The 18065-nt window shown below is 33.2% G+C and overlaps 1 protein-coding gene across 4 annotated transcripts in view; it reads right to left on the bottom strand.

Moving 5' to 3' along the window:
* The window catches only part of CDK8 (cyclin dependent kinase 8), a 96631-nt gene that overhangs the window by 38053 nt on the left and 40513 nt on the right, over window positions 1-18065 (bottom strand). For 3 of the 4 annotated variants that reach the window (XM_045567597.1, XM_045567598.1, XM_045567599.1), the window contains exons 2-4: window positions 17887-17962; window positions 6726-6836; window positions 1914-2054 (exon numbers count right to left, since the gene is read on the bottom strand). In XM_045567597.1, coding sequence (XP_045423553.1) covers window positions 1914-2054; window positions 6726-6836; window positions 17887-17962 — 328 coding nt within the window. Of the gene's footprint in view, window positions 1-1913; window positions 2055-6725; window positions 6837-17886; window positions 17963-18065 lie in introns of those variants that run through there. The other variant, XM_045567602.1, reaches the window with a different exon arrangement.

The following is an 18065-nucleotide window of genomic DNA, read 5'->3' as shown; positions in this document are numbered from 1 at the left end:
GATTAGATGCTATAAGAAATTTCACTCAAGTAGGATAATCAAAGGAGGTAGCAATTACATTGCATTACTGTTGGGAAAATATTTTGGATAAATAGACTATTAAACAGATAGCAGTGACATACCAAGAGGGATGGACGAGTGGGAGTGGTTTGCCTCACTGAAGAAGAGTGTTTTATTACTGATCTCGTTCAGAATTGTCAGCATATGGTTACAATAAAAAGCAACAACTTTTAGTATGTTTTACTATTACTTTTAAATCATCTACAGACAATGCATCCCTTGTTGCCCTTATCAGGGGGCACTAATCCCTCCGCCCTCCACTTCTTAGAGTATACCACTAACAGAGACTTCTGAAATGATCTGTTACACTATCCCCATGTCAAAGAGCATCTGTTTAAGCTACATCAGTAGAAAGAACTTGAACAAAACAGAGATAAAAGAAATTAGATATCATAATTATTTTTACTCCTATAGCTAATACTACTGTAAGTGGTTCAAGTATATTATATGTTATTAACATAAAAAATTAAATACTGGTTTAAAATATCAGTCTGTATTTACCTAATAAACATACATATTTTAAAAGTGAAAAAAAATTTATAAGAAAAAGAAAATGTAGACCTATTTTAGTATAATTGACTCTGGGGGAAAAAATGCCCTTTACTCAGACTTTATTCTTTGAGAGATCATAAAAAAGGTTGGTAGCTAAAAAGTCAAAATGTTTTTCCCTAACTTGACTCCACTCCTAAAGGCTGAAATTTATTTTCAGCTTCATAAAAACCCAAATGATTTATCTTATTTCTCTTCTGTAAATCTACTGTTTGTAAATAAAATATTCTATTAGAAATGAAAGTTCGCATAAAGAAAACAGTTCAACTAAATTTCTGCTGTGTTATTGGTTCTAGTCTAAATGCTTTGTAGGTATGACAACTAAAGATAAAATAACTACCCTTAAATGTATTTCAAGGAGATTTCTTGAAGCTGGGTAAAAGAAATAGAACTGTGCCACTGGGACACCTCATCTGAAGGCTAGAGATTAAATGTACTAAATAGGGGCAGTTTAGGAGGAATATCCTTCTAAGGGGCCAGATCAGCTTCACCTCAAAGCCTACAGGGTATTTCCTACATACACATGCAAATAAAGACAAAATCATCACTTCTACTATTGTGTTTATAACTGTTTGAAATGAAGGTGCCAGTTTTACAAACAGGAGAACTAACAAAGCACAATGTAATTATGCAATACAAAAGGGCAATTTGAGGTTTAAAGTAATTTAAATCTATGAAAATTTAATGAATAATAATATATGCTAAATGGGTGAAAAAGGCATAAACTACTTAGCCACATAAAAATAAGAAAGCTAATTTCTGAAGTTTCTAAATTCTTAAAAATTTAATGTACCCAGACTTGGCAAGGTTTCTAATAATATACTTCAGTTATGATAAATAAATACAGGCTTTGGACAATAGATTGCTACTAATATAAAGGGGTTTAAAAAATAAGCATATTGAATTAAAATTTTCCTCTTCTAATATGTAAATTAGTATGCAATAGGCTCCAAAAGTTTTATTTTCAAGTTATTCATAAATATATCAATTTCCATAGTGTGCCTGGCAGCTAATAATCAATGTAAAACAAGCCAATGCTTTATTTACGGACTCAAAAGGAAACAAAAAGCTTAGGAAAACATGTGCCTTCTTTTGCCTCGAAATAAAGACCATCTAGTATACATCAGAGAAGCAGGATGAATTATATAAAAAGCACATTATTCAGTGTTTTGGGACTGCAGCATTCTTACTTCCTCTATAAGGTTTGCAGGCCTACATATAGCACTGGTATCTACAGAAAACTAAAAAAGCGTCCAACTGTAAATGCATCTTTCCAGTTTAAATTCAACTACGGATCAACTTACCAAATCCCTGTGCAACACCCAGTTAGCATGCAGGTAGTGAATACCATCTAGGATCTGATATAGTAGTGACTTCACCATTCCCCGAGGTAACTGAACTGGCTTCTTGTTTGCTTTAGAAGCTCTGTGAAACTTGATTATATGCTGAAAGAAAGAAAAAATATCACCAAAAGCTTAAAAACGAAAAGAAGGAATGATAATTTGATGTATAATATTTTCCTAACAGAAAAAGAAACACTGAAGAGTTCCCAAAGATACTGAAAATATAATTAACAAAAATAACCTTAAAATTCCCTACTAACTGAGGCTACAATGCCATTCCCTAAATATATGATAATATCTCAGAAAATAAATGATTACAATAGGCAAGTAGGAAATGTGTTTTTATTTTTAAAGTATAACTAAATTTAATTACTGTCAGAGTACACTTGACCCCTACTTAACTGGTAGGAATTTTTTTTCATTCTGTCCTGGTAAAATGAGAGGGGAAAAAACAAAACAGAATTAAGTTTAAGAGATACGTCTGGGTGATTGACAAGGGATGTAAATGGTTCCTATATACGACATAAGTTATAAAGAAAGCGAGGCGATATTTCAATAAAATACACATAATCACAAAAAAAATGATAATATGTAAATCATCAGTTCACATGGGAATAATATGAAAAATTCCAATGGGAGGGAAACAGCCTTGTACCATCCATCAAAGCTTTCTATGCATAGTGTTATTGGACAGCCAGTAAAACAAAGTACAACTTTAGAAATATAAAAATTATTTTATAAAGAAATGTATCTCAAGTTTTTAAAAAGTTTCAAATTCTCTTGTTAGGCTTCTTCATTTTAATTCTTAAATTCTTTAATCTTTAAATTGCAGGAAAATCTATTAGCTGCATTCAACTATGCTTTGCACACCATTGTATATATCCCTGGCACTAATATTGCACAGACCAGACTTGTAACCCATGTATCTAAGTGAATATTAAGCATATTCTTGAAATTAGTAACCACAATAAAAATAAAAGTGAGATATTTAACATTATAGGTTAATATTTTCACTTTCTACATTCTGAGAATAAGACATGGATAAAGAGTAATGATTAATGAAAAAAGCTTTACTTTCCAAGGTAAAAATATACAGCAAAGAATACCTAGTAAGAAGGTAAAGTATATCAGAGTATATGTAGTATGATTAACCTATACTTTATTAGCAGCATTATGCTATTTTAATTTTCTTTTTCTCAGTCTTCTACAAGGTCTTCCTCTGTTACCTGGGCTAGAGTGCAGTGGTGTCATCAGAGCTGACTACAACTCCTGGGCTCAAGGGATCCTCCTCCTGAGTAGCTGGGACTGCAGGCACATGCCACCGTGCCTGGCTAATTTATTGTTTTCCTATTTTTTTGTAACGATGGGGTCTCATGATGTTGCCCGGGCTGTTTTCAAACTCCTGGCCTCAAGTGATCCTCCCTCCTTGGCCTCTCAAAGTTCTAGAATTACCGGTGTGAGCCACCACACCCAGCCCTCTCCTCAGTCTTTTTTTTCAAGGTATTCAATAGCAGGCAAACAAAACAGATCTACAACAACTTAATAATCTAGAATGTATTGTCACCTGTCCTAAGATATCATGCGATAATCAAGTCTATTCTCTAAGAAGATTCACTGGTTCTCCAAGTTTAGTAAAAATAGAACACTTAAAAAAATAAAATAAAACCCTGCCTGCGTAAGAATGAAAGGAACAAATACGTAGGAGAGGTAAGATAATTAGTGGAGTCTATATCCATTTCTTCAGTTAACACTTTCATTAGAATATTACAAATGACTTTTTACCAATGTTTTAAAACTGAAAAACTACAATGAGGGGATTTCTTTCTGTCATTTTCTTTATATTCCAGGGCTATATAACAAATGCATGGAATGTATACCGTGAAATCTCACCAACACCTAAGTGATTTTTAAAAATAACTCTTTTTACTGCAACTGCTTTGTTACTCCCCCCGCTGTTTTTGCCAATTCTCTTCAACATCTTAATTAAAATAAAAAAATAAAATGAATAAAGGAGTTTTAGTAAACTGAGTTATCATTTTTTAATGAAAATGAACATTAAAAATACTCATTTGGCTTAAATGATTATTAATATGATAAAGCTAATGATGATCTATATGCATAGTACAACAGTATATACAATAAAATTCACTAACGTATAATGATTGTACCTGTATGTAAAACTGAATTTTACATATCTGCCTGGTAGGAATCATATTGAATACAATACTATCTTCTATGTTCTACTATGGTTATTTCAAGGGCTGGAAAATGTCCTAAGTTTGGATTATATGATTTGATTTCATATTAGGCTTCAGTATGGTAAGTGTTCAACTGAATACTGGCTACCTTAATTTACACAAATTTTAATAGAACCTCAATTTGATTTGATTAGATTTCTTTTAAAAGAACAGACACTAACACCCAAAATAAGAAAGAAAAATTTACAACCAGGATGAACCTTGAACAATAATTTCATAAAAAAGAAACAAATTTCATGTGTCTACTACCTGTTCTGATACAATTCTTTCCAAATAACTTCTTGAAATAGATCACATTTAGTCGTGAAAAACAGTAATCTACAGAGTGAAAATGCTTTTATAAATCTGAAAGCCAGACATGTTTCAATTTCTGAAATCAACACTATTAAAGTTAAATTTATGCAAATGTGGCTAATTCTGGAAATTAGCCAAACAGTCTGAAACTATTTTACTATTTTTAGAGGTGAGTTTACCATGTTAAATAGTTTTACTGGTATTTGTTCTAGTTTATTTTGTATTGATCTAGCATTGACATAAACTACAGCTCCATGAAAATAGAAATTAAGATTTCTGAAAATGAGCCATGATATTATGATCACTTGCCTATCAGTATATACTTTTTCTTTTATTTATTTCAATAAAAGCACAGCCATGCAAATTTAGTAAACATAGATAAGTATGCAAATCAACAAAATTTTTAAAGATCTTATTAAATATCAGAAAAAAATGCAGTTCATAGGAATAAGTAGCTATTAATGAATTAACACAAGATAATAATGGAGGGTTTGTTTATTTGTTTTTTTAAACTGTAATCTGTATTAACTGATGTTCTTTACACAAGATTGATCAGTATATAAATTCTGTGAACATGTTTCAAAATTACTTTGGCTATCTTGTTACAGATTTTCATTTTATATATCAGAAAGTCTTATCCCCAAGATAATGTTTCAGATTTTTAAAAATATAACTGTTACATTTAATAAAGGAGTAAATTTTATAGTTACCCAAGATTTTTTCAAATACCAACTTTAAAAACAATCTGCTTAGTCAAGTGCAAATAACAGAAGCAGGTGTTTTGTATTTGTTAGACAAGATCAATTTAAATTCTTATTTTACAAAATTTTTTTTCAATATAGCATCATTTTCTTCATTGCATTAGATTAATAAATACTGCAATCACTTGACTTTGAAAAATCTTCAAATATTTGAATTTGAGTATCCAAAAATATTCTTATCATACGTCAAACAAAAAATAACTAAAAGCCACAAGAGATAGTAGAATCTATTTTCACACCAGTCTTGGTTTGTAGTAAAGCTCTCATCCACAAAAAATTCTTCCTACCCAAAAATATGCCCAATTCAAGTAAGTACAATACAGGCATGCATCACTTAACAACGGGGAATGTGCCATCAGGCAATTTTGTCATTGTGGGAACATAATGGAGTGTCCTTACACAAACCTAGATGGGATAGCCTACTACACACCTAGGCTATATGGTGTAGCCTATTGCTCTTAGGCTACAAACCTGTATAGCATGTTATTGTACTGAATACTGTAGGTAATTATAACACAATGGTAAGTATCTTTGTATCTAAACACATCTAAACCTAGAAAAGGTAAAGTAAAAATATGGTAATTATAATCTTACGGGACCACTGCTTTATATGCAGGATGTCATTGACAAAAACTTTATGGGGATGTAGCTGTGACTTGGGTGGTCCAAAGGCAATACATGTAACCTAAACATTTGTACCCCTGTAATATTCTGAAATTAAAAAATAATTAAAAAAAATAAAGAAACCTCATTATTATGAGGCACAGACTGTATTGAATTGCTGCTGATGAAAATAAGAAATACATTAGAATATTTAATATCAGTTGTGAATGATATCTAATCAATGATTAACAACGGTTTCCTATTTGTATAGTACACTTCATTTGTAAAATTTTCAAGTATAAGATTGCTCCTCAGAAAAACCCTGTAAAAAACTTAAGAGAAGTATTATGTTTTCCAGGTGGGGGAAACTACAGCTTCAGAACCTTAAGAGACTTGCCTAATATTATACGACAAATAATAGTAGAACTACTAGATCTCAGTCTAGTCTTCCAAATATATTCGTCCTCCTACACAAGGCTACTACCTTTTCATTTTATATTCCTTAACACTACAGAATAAAAGGAAATGTTTTTAAATTTTACAGCAAAATAGTTATTAGTGATTTTTTTTATCTTAAAAAAACATCTATAACTATGAAACATTATTGAACAATTGCTTACACTCTTTAGATTCAATTGTTTTCTTTAGTATCTGTTACAAAGGTCAAATTAACAGGATCAAAAATAATACAAAGCAAACAATTCTAGCCTTGGTAATGTACCAACCACATTCTATGAAGTTCTTTTTATTTTAAAAATGTAAATGCCACAGTAAGAGGAGCTCCTAATTGTTTTCAGTCATTCCTAGCAACCCCTAACTGAAACCAGTGGCTCATGTCTACCAGCAATTCACCTTACCCAGAGGTCATGTTCAGCGAAGTCAAAAAGAAGCCACACTTTCCGATCAGCATGAGACAGAAACACCTTCTGAAGAGCGATGACGTTTGGATGCTTAAGCTCTCGAAGTAACTGCAAAACAAAGGAGATCCATTAAAAAATTTTGCCATAAAAATAATGTTAAAAAATCACACCACTTGTAATTCAAAGGCAATACAAACCCAGTAGCAATAATCTTAAAAATCTAATAAGCACTCATACAATTTAAAGATATACAGGTGCTTCAGTAACAAGGAAAAATCTGTGAAGAAAAAAGATAGTGAAAAGCTATAACTGAGTAAATCTATTTTGTTGTTGTTCGGTTGGTTATTTTGCTTTAATTTTTTATTTTGGTACAACATACCTAACATAAAAATTACCATTATAACCATTTAAAAGTGCACAATTCAGTGACATTAAGTATAGTCACAATGTTGTGCAACCATCCCCAATATCTATTTTAGAACTTTTGTAATCATCCTATACAGAAACTGTGTACCCATTAAACAATAACCCCATTTCCCTATTCCCCCAGTCCCTGGTAACTTCTATTCTACTTTCTGTCTCTAAAAATTTGCCTATTCTAGATACCTCATATAAGCAGAATCATACAATACCAAGTCTTTTCACGTATGGTTTATTTCACTTTGCATATCCATGTTGTAGCACATGTCAGAATTTTATTCCTTTTTGTGAATGCATACATTCCGTTGTATGTATATACCACATTTTTTAATACATTTGTCTGTTGATGGACACTTGGGCTGTTGCCACCTTTTGGCTTTTGTCAATAATGCTGCTATGAACAGTGGTATACAATATCTGCTTAAGTCCCTGCTTTCAATTCTTCAGGTATATACCTAGGAGTGAAACTGCTGGATCATATTATTGCTCTAAGCTTAACTTTCCGAGAAACCACCAAACTTGCAGCTGTACCATTTTACATTCCCATCTGCAATGCATGAAGTGTTCTAATTTCTCCACATCTTCACCAACACTGACTATTTTCTTTCTTTTTCTTCTTAAAAATTAGCAGCCAAATGTGGCACATATACACAATGGAATATTATTCAGCCAAAAAGAAAAAGAAAAAACATATCCTGTCATTTGCAGTAACATGGACAGAACTGGAGCCTTTATAAGTGAAATAAGCCAAGCACAGAAAGACAAATATCGCATGATCTCACTCTACATGGGAGCTAAAAAAGCAGATTTCACAAAGGTAGAGAGTAGACTTGTGGTTACCAGAGTCAGGGAAGGGGTGGGAGATGAGGGGATGAAGGAGAAAAAAAGGAATATAAATGTATTTATTACCACTGAAATATACACTTAAAAATGGTAAAGATGATAAATTATATGTATTTTACCTTAATTAAAAAAAATTAACAGATTAACAGCCATCCTAATAGGTATGAAGTGCTATCTCATTGTGGTTTTGATTTGCATTTCCCAAATGACTAATGATGCTGAACATATTTTCATGTGCTTATTGACTATCTGTATATCTTCTTTGGAGAAATGCCTATTTAAGTCCTTTGCTTATTTTTGAATCAGGTTGTTTTGTTGTTGAGTTGTAGAAGTTCTTTATATAGTCTAGCTATTACTCCCTTATCAACTATATGATTTATAAATCATGTGAGTAAATCATGTGAAGTGTCTATACTTGGACATCAAAAAATGAACTTAAATCTATAGCTTGTAATCCTTTAAAAAATACCTAATGTTGTAATTGCAACATTAGAAAACATTGATCAACACTAAGTATCAGATGAAAATTAAGATCTGTAACTCAGATAGAATACCTAATTTCAGGCATTTAAATTACATGAAGTTGATTAAAATTTTATACCTTTTCCATAAAATAATAAAGTAACAACTTATACACATAGCAGCATCCAAGTAGAGCACATTTTCATGACTTTAACCTTTCTCATTCCTAAAAGGATTTTATTTCATTTAAAATCTTTTATCTCCTTATTTTATTAATACGATAACCAAAAGAGCCCTAACATCCATCCAGTTAAGAAGCACACCTGCCCATGCCAAACAAAACCAAATACAATTGCAACAATAAGAAAAAGCTTCTTATGAAGCCGGTACTATGCCTTTATCAGTTAAAACAGATTTACACGGTGCCTTCCAAATGTGCTCCACATTCAGGACAGCCATGTGAGAAAGTCAAGGTCTTAGAACTATGACTTCAGTGACTTTTATAAGAACACTGACACCAAAATAAGAGTTAATGTAAATGCAGTGTTAACAGTATATTGAGGGCTCTGAGATCAATTCCAGCAAAGGAAAGACTCTGAATGAACTAAACACTAAGTCACATATTAAAGATTATCCTCTGGAGAGAGTGATAATTATTTCACCCAGGAGCAAGGTTAAATTCAGGTTATATATTTCTGCTTTTAGAATATAATTTTCAAACTTATAAGACTTTACAGATTATATACCAATCCTCAGGAACCTAACAGTCAGTATCTAAATGACCATTTTCTAATTAATAAACAAAGCAAATAATCTGACAGAAAAAAGGCTAGACTTTGCAGTCCCCCCGGATCTTCTAGCTAGCTGAAAGAACTAATTCTAGTGCTAAGGTAGTATTACGTCTAGTTCAGTGTTTTTCCTTCTGCCTCCAGAACACACTCCTAAGCTAGACAGCTACTTTAAATCCTTTCTGAAAATTGGCAGGGTATAAATTATAACACACAAACCCCAAAGCATTGGCAAAAGATCTCTACAATTATTAGAAACCTACATATATCAAGTTATTCTTAGATGTCTCCTGAATTTCACCTCTAATGTGAGGTTTTGCTCCCATACTGAAAAAAAGGAAACAACAGTAACTATTTTATTAAGCTCTTCCAAGGTACCAAGTATGGTACTAACATATGACATGCATTATCTCACTTAATCATGTATTAACCCTATGAAATATTTATACAACCCCTATTTTACAAATGAGAACAGTGGTTTAAGGGGGTTACATAATTCTGTCAAGGCCACATTCCTAGGAAATGGTAGAACCAGGACTTTAAGGCTTTTAAAAACTAATTTTTAAAACACAAAGTTAGTACTTCTAACTACTGTGGTCTAATACCAATCCCTCCCAAGAGCTAATATCCTGGAGGAACAGTTCTCTTTATAATCTAGAGACACAAATGTTTTCAATATATACCGTGCAGGTAACTTGACGGTGGCAGGCACTGTGTAAGCATTCTCACCACTGCATGGCTAGCTCCTGACATACTGCCTGGAGGCCCTTATTAAGTATTTGGTGAATATATAAATAAATGAATGTATGAATTAACCAAATATATAACTAAACTAAAGGAGGCTGGTACAACATACTCTTTGGCTTCTAATCTATGGACTAAGAGATCACTGCTGTCATCATGAAATTAATCCACTTCTTAAAAATATCTGTTTTTTAAAAAATCCACCTGATTAGCCAGACAACAAATCTACTAGGGTAATGATTTTACTATTGAGTAGGTAACTACTACTATAGTAGTGTTAATAAAATAGTGTTATGGACTGAATTGTGTTCACCTAAAATTCATATGTGGAAGCCCTACCCACCAATACCTTAGATTGTGACTATATAGTCATGTGCTACATAACGATGTTCTGGTCAATGATGGATAGTATATATGCCGGTGGTCCCATAAGATTATAATGGAGCTGAGAAATTCCTACTGGCGAGTGACTCGTAGCCTTTGTAACATCATAGCATCACACATTACTCACGTGTGTGGTGTTGGTGGTGTAAATAAACCCACTGCACTGTCATATAAAAGTCTAACATACATAATTATGTAGAGCACATAATATTTGATAATGATAATAAACAACTATGTCACTGGCTTATGTATTTACAATACTTTTTAATCATTATTTTAGAGTGCATTCCTTCTACTTATGGGGGGTGGTTAACAGTAAAACAGCCTCAGGGAGGCCTTTCAGGAGATATTCCAGAAGAAGGCACTGTTATCATAGGAGATGACAGCTCCATGGGTGTTACTGCTCCTGAAGACCCTCCCATGGGACAAGATGTGGAGGTGGGCCAGGCACAGTGGCTCACACCTATAATCCTAGCACTCTGGGAGGCTGAGGTGGGAGGACTGTTTGAGGACAGGAATTTAAGACCAGCCTTAGCAAGAGCAAGACCCCATCTCTACTAAAAATAGAAAAAATTAGCTGGGCATGGTGGTGCATGCCTGTAGTCCCAGATACTTGGGAGGCTGAGGCAGGAGGATCGCTTGAGCCCAGGAGTTGGAGGCTGCAGTGAGCTATGGTGATGGCACTGCACTATAGCCCGGGGAACAGAGCGAGACCCTGTCTCAAAAAAAAAAAAAAAAAAAAAAAAGATGTGGAGGTGGAAGAGATATTGATAATCCTGACCCTGCATAGGCCTAGGCTAATGTGTGTGTTGGCATCTTAGGTTTTTTTTTTTTTTTTTTTTTGAGACAGAGTCTCACTTTGTTGCCCAGGCTAGAGTGAGTGCCGTGGCATCAGCCTAGCTCACAGCAACCTCAAACTCCTGGGCTTAAGGGATCCTACTGCCTCAGCCTCCCAAGTAGCTGGGACTACAGGCATGCGCCACCATGCCTGGCTAATTTTTTCTATATATATTTTTAGTTGGCCAGATAATTTATTTCTATTTTCAGTAGAGACGGGGTCTTGCTCAGGCTGGTCTCGAACTCCTGACCTCGAGCGATCCACCCGCCTCGGCCTCCCAGAGTGCTAGGATTACAGGCGTGAGCCACCGCGCCCGGCCTGGCATCTTAGTTTTTAACGAAAACGTTCAAAAAGTAAAAAAATAAATAAATAAAAATAAGAACTTTTAAAAATAGAAAAAAGCTTACAGAACAAGGATATAAAGAAAGAAAATATTTTCATACAGCTGTACAATGTGCTTGTGTTTTGAGCTAAATGTCATTATAAGAGTCTAAAAGTTAAAATTAAAAAGTTTATAAAATAAAAAAGTTACAGTAAGGTAAGGTTAATTTATTATTAAATAACACTATTTTTTATAAATTTAGTGTGGTCTAAGTGTACAGTGTTTATAAAGTCTACAGTAGTGTACAGTTATGTCCTAGCCTTCACACTCATTTACCACTCACTTATCCAGAACAATTCCAGTCCTGCAAGCTCCATTCATGGTAAGTGCCCTATATAGATGTACCTTTTTTTTGTTTTTTCAATCTTTTACACTGTATTTTTACTGTGCCTTTTCTATGTTTGGATATATTTGGATACACAAATACTCTTATCATTATCTTAAATTGCCTATAATAGTACAGTAACATGTTGTGCAGGTTTGTAGCACAATTTGAAGCAATAGGCTATATATACCATACAATCTAGATGTGTAGTAAGCTATACCATCTAGATTTGTGTAAGTATACTCTATGAATGCACAACAATGATATCACCTAACGCTGCACTTCTCAGAACATACGCCTGTAATTAAGCGATGCATGACTGTATTTGGGGATAAGGCCTCTTAAGAGGTAATTAAGTTAAAATGAGGCCTTTAGAGTAGGTCCTAATCCAATCTGACCAGTGTCCTTCTAATAAGAGAAGACCAGGGGTGTCCCTGGAATGACCACCTGAAGAGACAGAAAGGGAGAGGCCATCTTTCCATGGAGAAAGGACTCAGAGGAAACTAATCCTGCCAGAACCTTGATACGGGATTTCTAGCCTCCATAACCATGAGAAAATAAATTTCTGTTGTTTAAGCTACCCAGTCTGTGGTATTTTGTTATGGCAACCCTGGCAACTAGTACAGTTAGTATTATTACTGAGTAAGCAAAACACCATATTAGGTATTTTTTTACTTTTAGGGAGATATATTAGGAGATAGATAGGCCACTTTGGGATTAAAAGAGAATGTCCACTGTGGGATTAGAAATGGAACTTAAAATCTCAGTGGAGAATCACCTCTAAGTAAATATTTATATTTAAAGACTTCCAAAAGACCAGGGAGCTGTGCTACATTTAGCAGAGCCAACATTTACCACTAAATGCCTACTACATGGTAGGCACCGTGGAAGATGTACTGCCAGGTCCCAGGGATATCAGATGCTGTAAGACCTTTTATTTAAGTCCTCTAGGAGATAAATACAAGTAAGCAGGCAATTCTAGCACTGTGACTGTAGCAGCTAATGAGAGCAGCTAACATTTACTGCGAGTTTATTATACCCTAAGAAATGTTCTAAGCTACTCACAACAACTCTATGAGATACCATTATTATTACCATTTACAAATAAGGAAACTGAAACACAGGGAAATTAAGTAACTTGCTTTGGGTGCTACAAGCTAGTGGAGTGGCAGAGCCAGGATAAGAGCCCAAAGAGTCTGGTGAGGGTCTTACTAAGTACACACACTACTGTGTGGTTGATGCTCTGACACTGGGGAGCATTCCAGTTTTCCTTTGTGATAAACAGAATCTTAGCACTGCATAATCCCGTACAGAGCCAGAGCATGTAGCTCCTCATTCTTAACAGTTTAGACATTATTTTTTGCCTTTTTGAAGATTTTATGTTAAAATCTTTTTAGGGAAAATGGTAAGGTTTAAATACATTCATACAACGATTTGCATTGCAGAAACCACCTGTTTTTCCCAATTCTGTTGGGGGAAAAAAATCTTATAACTTTTTGGGTACTAAGATTACTGCTTTCAATACATTTTTCACCATGAACTTGATTCATTACAATTGTCATATAAAATATCACATTTACTTTGAACTTCTAAAGCACAAATAAATAAAACACAAATTAATAATAGTTAAAACTGTGTTTTGTCAATACCACTTATGTGATGAGTGAGAAAACGGGTTAAAAAGCCTTTAATAGTCTCATGCTACATTGTGTTCTAATATTAAAATTTCACAACACAACAAAGATAATAAATTCTAAATGTATGCCATCAGTATGGTGATGGCTGAGTTGAAATCACTGTAAAAAAATAAGAAAAATAATTGCAAAATAATTTCTATTTTTTTTAGAGCTATGGAACTTTTTTCAACCCAATTCTTGCAGATTGACCAAAACTGATGTGTTACGGTTAAAGCAGGGGTACGTTATAAAAGTACAGTCTGGAGCTTTGTATCTTGCTTCCCCATCCCAACTACAAGGTAGCCTCTTGGAATTCTGATGGGCCACTGATATCACAGTTTGAAAAATAAGCTAAAGGAATTCCAGCTCACAGGAAATTCTGGAAATGTACAATACAATAAAATGAAGATACACAATGCTCTTTGCTTTTAGAAGAAATTGTCAGAGCTCTGTTCTTCCTCCCTCCCTTCTATTAATACAATTACTTATGGAACAAGAACTATAATAGACCTAGAACACACTAGTGAAAAAATGTGTTACAGTCTAGAGGGGGTGGGGGCAACAGATAAATAAGTAAACAAACAAACAAATAAAAAGAACCCCCTTATAATTACAGTTTGTAATGAGTGTTATTAAAGAAACAAACTGGGTGTGATCATAGAAAATAATGGAGCTAAGTGATGGGGACACAGAAGATTTCTTTGGGGAAGAATTAATAAATGGAAGGGAAGGTCTGATAAAACTTAGCAGAAAAGATGGGAATTCTTTTTTTCTTAAATTTTTGTTATATAAATTCCAAAAGTAAATGGACTATTAAAACATTCTGTACCATTATCCACTCACAGCCAATCTTGTTTTATCTATACTAATACTTACTCCTCCCACTCTACTCTAGATTATTTTGAGGTAAATCCCAGATATCATATAATTTCACCTATAAATATTTCATTGTGTATCTCTAAAATATAGGGTCTCTCTTCCCTGACCACAATGAAAATAAATTAGTAATCATTAGCAATAAATTATCTAGAAAAGCCTTACATATTTAAAAATTGAACAATATATTTCTAAATAACTCATGAATGACATAAAAAAATCACAAAGAAAATTGAAAATATTTTGCATTAAATGATAATGAAAATACAGCATAACAAAATTTGTGGAATACAGGTAAAACACAGCTTAGAAGGAAACACATAGTTTTAAATACTTATCTTAGAAAAGAATATTTTAAAAATCAATGACCTAAGGTTCTAACTTATGAAGATAAAGAAATGTAAGCCCAAAGGAGAAGGAAGGAAATAATAAAGAGTAGAAATCAATAAAACAAACATAAATTATCAATATTAACAATGAAAGTGGGATAGTACTATAGAACCCATAGATAGGAAAAGATCATAATGAAATGTTATGGAAAATCTTGTGCCAATAAATTCAATGACTTAGCTAGGAATTGAAGGGAACTTCCTAAACTTGATTAATGGCATCTGTGAAAAACCTATAGTGATCATCATACTGAATGGTGAAAGTAAAAACACCTCCCCCAAGATTGGGAATAAATCAAAGATGCTTGCTCTCACCACTATTCAACCTGTGTGAAATACCCTGACCAGTAAAGTAAGGGAACAAAAACACACAAAATACATACATATGAAAAAAAGTAGAAGTATCCCTTTTCATAAACGACATAATTATTTATGTAGAAAATCCCAAGGAATCACCAAAAACCTACCAGTGAATTTAGAAATGCCTCAGCATATACACTACACTATCCATCTCTCTCTCTATATATTTTAAACTGGCTGGGTGCAGTGGCTTGCATCTACAATCCTTGCACTCTGGGAGGCTGAGGCAGAAGGATTGCTTGAGCCCAGGAGTTTGAGGTTGCTGTGAGCTAGGCTAACGCCATGGCACTCTAACCCAGACAAAAGAGTGAGACTCTGTTCTCTACAAAAAAAAAATAAATAAATAAGAAAAAGTAAAAAAAAATAATAAAAATTCCATTTACAGTGCTAGAAAACATGAAGTACTTCATATTTCAAATTCATTCATGAAGAACAAATTTAACAAAAGTGTGCAAAACCTCTACACTGAAAACTGTGAAGCATTGTTCAAAGAAATTAAAGAGAAACCTTAAAAAATGAGAAGTATATCTTTCCACTGGCTTAAAAGTTTCAACACTATTACTCTTCAAATTGATCCAAGTTATAGTCCCAACAGGCATTTAAAGAAAAAAAGAAAGAAACTAACTAGCTGATTAAAAAATTTATATGACAATGGAAAGGACCTAAAATAGCCCAAACAATTCTGACAGAGAATAAAGCTGGTGGACTTACATGACCTGACTTCCAAGTCTTGCTGTAAAGGTAGAGTAATTTGGTATTAGCACAAGGCTAGACAGAGAGAGCACTGGGACAGAATAGAGAGCCCAGAAATAGATTTATATAGTCATCTTCTTTTTTTACAAAGGTGTCAAAGGAATTCTATGGCAAAGAATGTTTTCCAAAAATGATGCCACAACTGTATACTGATATGGGGGAGGAGAAGACTCAAACTACATCATACCGCAAACAAAAATTAAGTGAACATGTCATAGACTAAGAATAAAAGGTAAAGGTAAAACTGTAAAGCTTCTGGAAGAAAACATTGGGAAATATTTTCAATCAGTGGATATAAAGATTTCTTCAGCCAGATACAGAAAACAATAGTCATAAAAGGAAAAATTAGTAAATTAGACTCCATCAAAATTAAAATCTGCTCATCTTAGATTGACGAACCATGATCAAGTAGATTAAAAGTAGGCTTTCATATTTCTGTGTTTAACTCCATTTATAGTTATCAACATATATGTAAAGATAAGCATGTCTGCTTCTCAATCGAGAAGAATTTTACTTTTTAAAAACATATTTTCTTAAAGAATTATAAATAAGAGAAAAGCATGTGAACGATATGTGCACAGCTCAATGAATTTTCACATATTAAACTCGTGTAACTAGACCCAGAGTAAGAGCAAGACACACAACATTACTAGCACCCTGAAAGCTCCATGTTCCCTCCAAGGGTAATCACTACTGACTGCTAACATCACTGACCATAGTTCTTCTAATTCTTTAAAACTGAGTAGTATATATATACAATAGATGTGGAAGAACTTAATGTACAGATATCTGGTCTCAAGTTTCAAAAGTACAAGAAATTTATCAATTAAATGAAATACATCTTCCAGGATGGTATTCCTTTGGTTAATAATGTCCTCCATCTCACCCCTTTTCTTTCCTCATGGAGAAATTCTTATATGTGCTCCAAAACCTGGAACTTTCCTTGATTCTCCACTCTACTTTAGATGTACACCCTTCTCCCATTCCCATATATTTTTATCACAGTACTGGACATGTAAGATCTGTGAGTCTCTTTCCTTAATAGAGTATAAATACTTGAGGCCAGAGACCCTGATTTGTCCTATGATTCTTTACTTTTACCTACTCTAATCTTTTTCAACATGGTACAACAATAAATGCCTGTTGGATGAAGACCCACTAGTACAGAATCTGCTAAACTTGCAAAATTATTTAAATTAATACTTCCAGGTCATAATAGCCTGCATCTATGGGTACATATAGGCACTGAGTGCAATGAAAGCAAATATTATAATATATATCCAAGAATATTCTGATTAAAGACAGGAAAGACAATTTGGACCCACAGTTTTGTAACAGTAAAAAATAAAGAAAAATCTCAAGGAAGTAATGTTTAATTGAAATGTATAGATAATTATTAAGTAATGCATTAACACAAAGAATACTTCCCTTGGAATCAAAATGAGATTCTAACTACAATATGGAAAATTGCTTTCAAAATAAAAAGGCGTAAATTTTTACATACTCAAATGAACAGATATATACAACCAATGAAAATCAAATAATATGCTCTCATTGTAATTTGACATATCCTACCCTATTAAAATAGAAATATTAATATTATAAGGACTAACATACCACTTTCACTGCATTCAATGAAATAACAACTGGACCCTTAACTATTACTGACATTTATTGGGAAAATAAATATTTATATAAATAACTGAGATTAACTTTACCCCAAATAAATGAATTTATACAGCAATTTTTGCTAGAACTACATGCTCTCTTTTCTTTTCCTTAAAAAAGATGTTTTTCTATAGTTGATATGACAAATATTCATCAACTTCTAATTAATGTGACAAATACAATACAGAGACTTATATAGTTGACACACTCATGAGTCAGCTGATAAGACGATAAAAAGAACTTCACTTACTGCTATTTCTCTACATGCCGACATAGAGATCCCAGTTCCTTCTATTTGTTTTAAAGCATAGTCTTTATCATCCTTCCTGTAAAAACAAAGTTATTTTAATATAGACAAATCTATATATACACATTTTTAATAAATTAAATTACATTTACTACACATTGACACCTTCACACATAATCATA

The sequence above is a fragment of the Lemur catta genome, chromosome 13, assembly GCF_020740605.2.
Source record: "Lemur catta isolate mLemCat1 chromosome 13, mLemCat1.pri, whole genome shotgun sequence".
Lineage (NCBI taxonomy): Eukaryota > Metazoa > Chordata > Mammalia > Primates > Lemuridae > Lemur > Lemur catta.
This window is presented reverse-complemented; position numbering and strand designations above follow the sequence as displayed.